General features: G+C 38.7%; 1 protein-coding gene across 1 annotated transcript; it reads right to left on the bottom strand.

Annotated features, from left to right (window-relative positions):
* Positions 1-231: 231 nt before the first annotated feature.
* On the bottom strand, positions 232-1,804 carry LOC110445045 (caprin-2-like). Its single transcript, XM_021489402.1, has 2 exons — positions 1,366-1,804; positions 232-647 (listed from the first exon to the last, which is right to left on the bottom strand). Exons 1-2 carry the CDS (start codon positions 1,772-1,774, stop codon positions 232-234), a joined length of 825 nt encoding a protein of 274 aa, XP_021345077.1. The 5' UTR covers positions 1,775-1,804.
* Between the last annotated feature and the right edge of the window lie 241 nt (positions 1,805-2,045).

Below are 2,045 nucleotides of genomic sequence, written 5' to 3'. Positions count from 1 at the left end.
AGTAAACGAGTGGAATAGACAGTGGGTCACTAACGGTCCAGAACAATATGAACTAGTGTAATAGATAGTCGAGGTCACTGCCGTCCTTGGCAGCGTGAGCGAGTTGAATACCTCTAAGGTCACTATCGGTCCAGAACACAACGATTAAGTAGTTAATGACTGTTAACAACTGAGCTAAACTAACTGAAATTAATAACAGACATTCTTTTTTAATCCTGACATTTAATCATGTCAATATGGATACAACAGGAATCCAGAATAGCTGGAAAACATGTAATCGAGAGTAGCTCCCTGGTCAGTTCCAAGAACAGTCCGTACCCATACTTCGTCTCCCACAACTAATTCCAGAATGGCTGTATTTCCACCATGGTCATATGTACCGCCTTGACCGCCTGCGTATATCCAGGAAACCGCCGCTCCATTCTTTGCCAATTCGGCTTCGAAATTCTTGCCTGGCAAGGCTAGAAGGTGTATGTTGAAAACGTAAACCCCAGAAACTCCACAGTGGAACACTCCGGTTCCTGAGTGGTACGGATTAGCCAAATTAGTTACCACATGGTTGAAAATGATAGGTTGGTTTATTCCAAGGTTGGTCAATTGAATGTTGGTGTACGAATAGAACGCCACGTGTTTTCTGTAGACTTGATCTGAAAAATTGGATATAGTCACACATTATGATAACCTAACAATGTTTTCATGCCTATATGTAAACGTCAAGAATGTTTAAAACAATGATTAAATAGTGTATCGAGTGGTTAAATGTTTCTGGCGAATGATATATTTTGTCTTATATTGTATAACGAAATTATGCACAAATGATACAGGTCAAGTCGACACAAGTCACACACACTCACAGTGCCAGTCCATTATCTTGGTTTGGCTGCCATTAATTTTATAAATATTTTACAATTGCATTTTTAAAAATAGATACAATATTTCATCCGCACAGTAATAAAAAAATGAATAAAAGAATCTGACACCATTTCTAGATGATATCTTCTTATTCATATACAAATAAAACGTCGTACCATACTACATTTTACCAGTTAAAATTAGCCCCTTACTTCAAAACAATCGATCGGACATTGTAAAACATGTTATGGTTTCAAAGATTTGATTTTCGCAGTGTTACGTCCTTTATAACGGCCTTTCGGCCTTTCAGCAGACGAGAAAAGATGAGAAAAACCTAAAAACCTAAAATAATCTACTCTTTAAGTCGGCGTTATCACGCATACCCTTCTGCGACAATACCAAGGGGGATCTCATCGTGCGAGATGGACAGTCCTTCACGAGAGGAAACGATATAAAAGTATTGATAATTTTAAACATAACCATCGCCAGTGTCATCGACATAAACTGACGTACCTACTCTCGCAGGCCTCTGATGTACCAAGGACGACCTGCGATCTGGTGTTTCAGAACGATTTTCATGGCGAAGTTCCGAAGTTCTTTCGGCGGTCCGTTGAGGCGTCACACCATCGTCAGTATCGGTTCCTGTTTCAGACGATGAAGAGTATTGTGCCAGATTTTTTGGACCACATCGAGTATATAGAACATCAACTTGTCTCTGGAGTCTTGCTATTTCATTGGCGTGAATGTCATCCTTCTCTATGATGACCTTGAACAGATAATCAATCTTGGTTTGAAACTCATTTTTCAAATCTGCAATCTCTGTACTAAATTCTTTTTCCTTTGGAGAAGCAACAGCAGCCGCAAGATGGGAAACACTTAGTACGAACAATACAATGTGAAACGGAACAACGCAAACAGCCATGTTGTAAGCAGACTGCCAGTATGACCTTTTGCCCACTTGGAATTAGAATGTGATAAGAAACAAGTTCAAATTGCCAAAACCAAGGTCAAAAGATAACTGACAAGTCACGTCAAATTATCACGAATATTGTTTCAAAATAGATTTGAAATAAAGTTTTGTTTCTGTCGGATAAGAGTAATGATAACATTGTGGTTGGTAACAACAAATTTATTCAAGTGCTACCTTACTGTGATATACAGCATTGTTTGATGAGTTTCACACAAAGAAAGCT

The sequence above is a fragment of the Mizuhopecten yessoensis genome, unplaced genomic scaffold (genome assembly GCF_002113885.1).
Source record: "Mizuhopecten yessoensis strain PY_sf001 unplaced genomic scaffold, ASM211388v2 hete_36142290, whole genome shotgun sequence".
In the NCBI taxonomy this organism is placed as follows: domain Eukaryota; kingdom Metazoa; phylum Mollusca; class Bivalvia; order Pectinida; family Pectinidae; genus Mizuhopecten; species Mizuhopecten yessoensis.
This window is presented reverse-complemented; position numbering and strand designations above follow the sequence as displayed.

Bases quoted from the DNA above. Each gene is read 5' to 3' on its own strand.
- LOC110445045 (XM_021489402.1), bottom strand. From the start codon at position 1,774: ATGGCTGTTTGCGTTGTTCCGTTTCACATTGTATTGTTCGTACTAAGT. The intron at 648-1,365 runs GTACGTCAGTTT...CCAATTTTTCAG, and splicing joins TCAGAGGCCTGCGAGAGTAG to ATCAAGTCTACAGAAAACAC.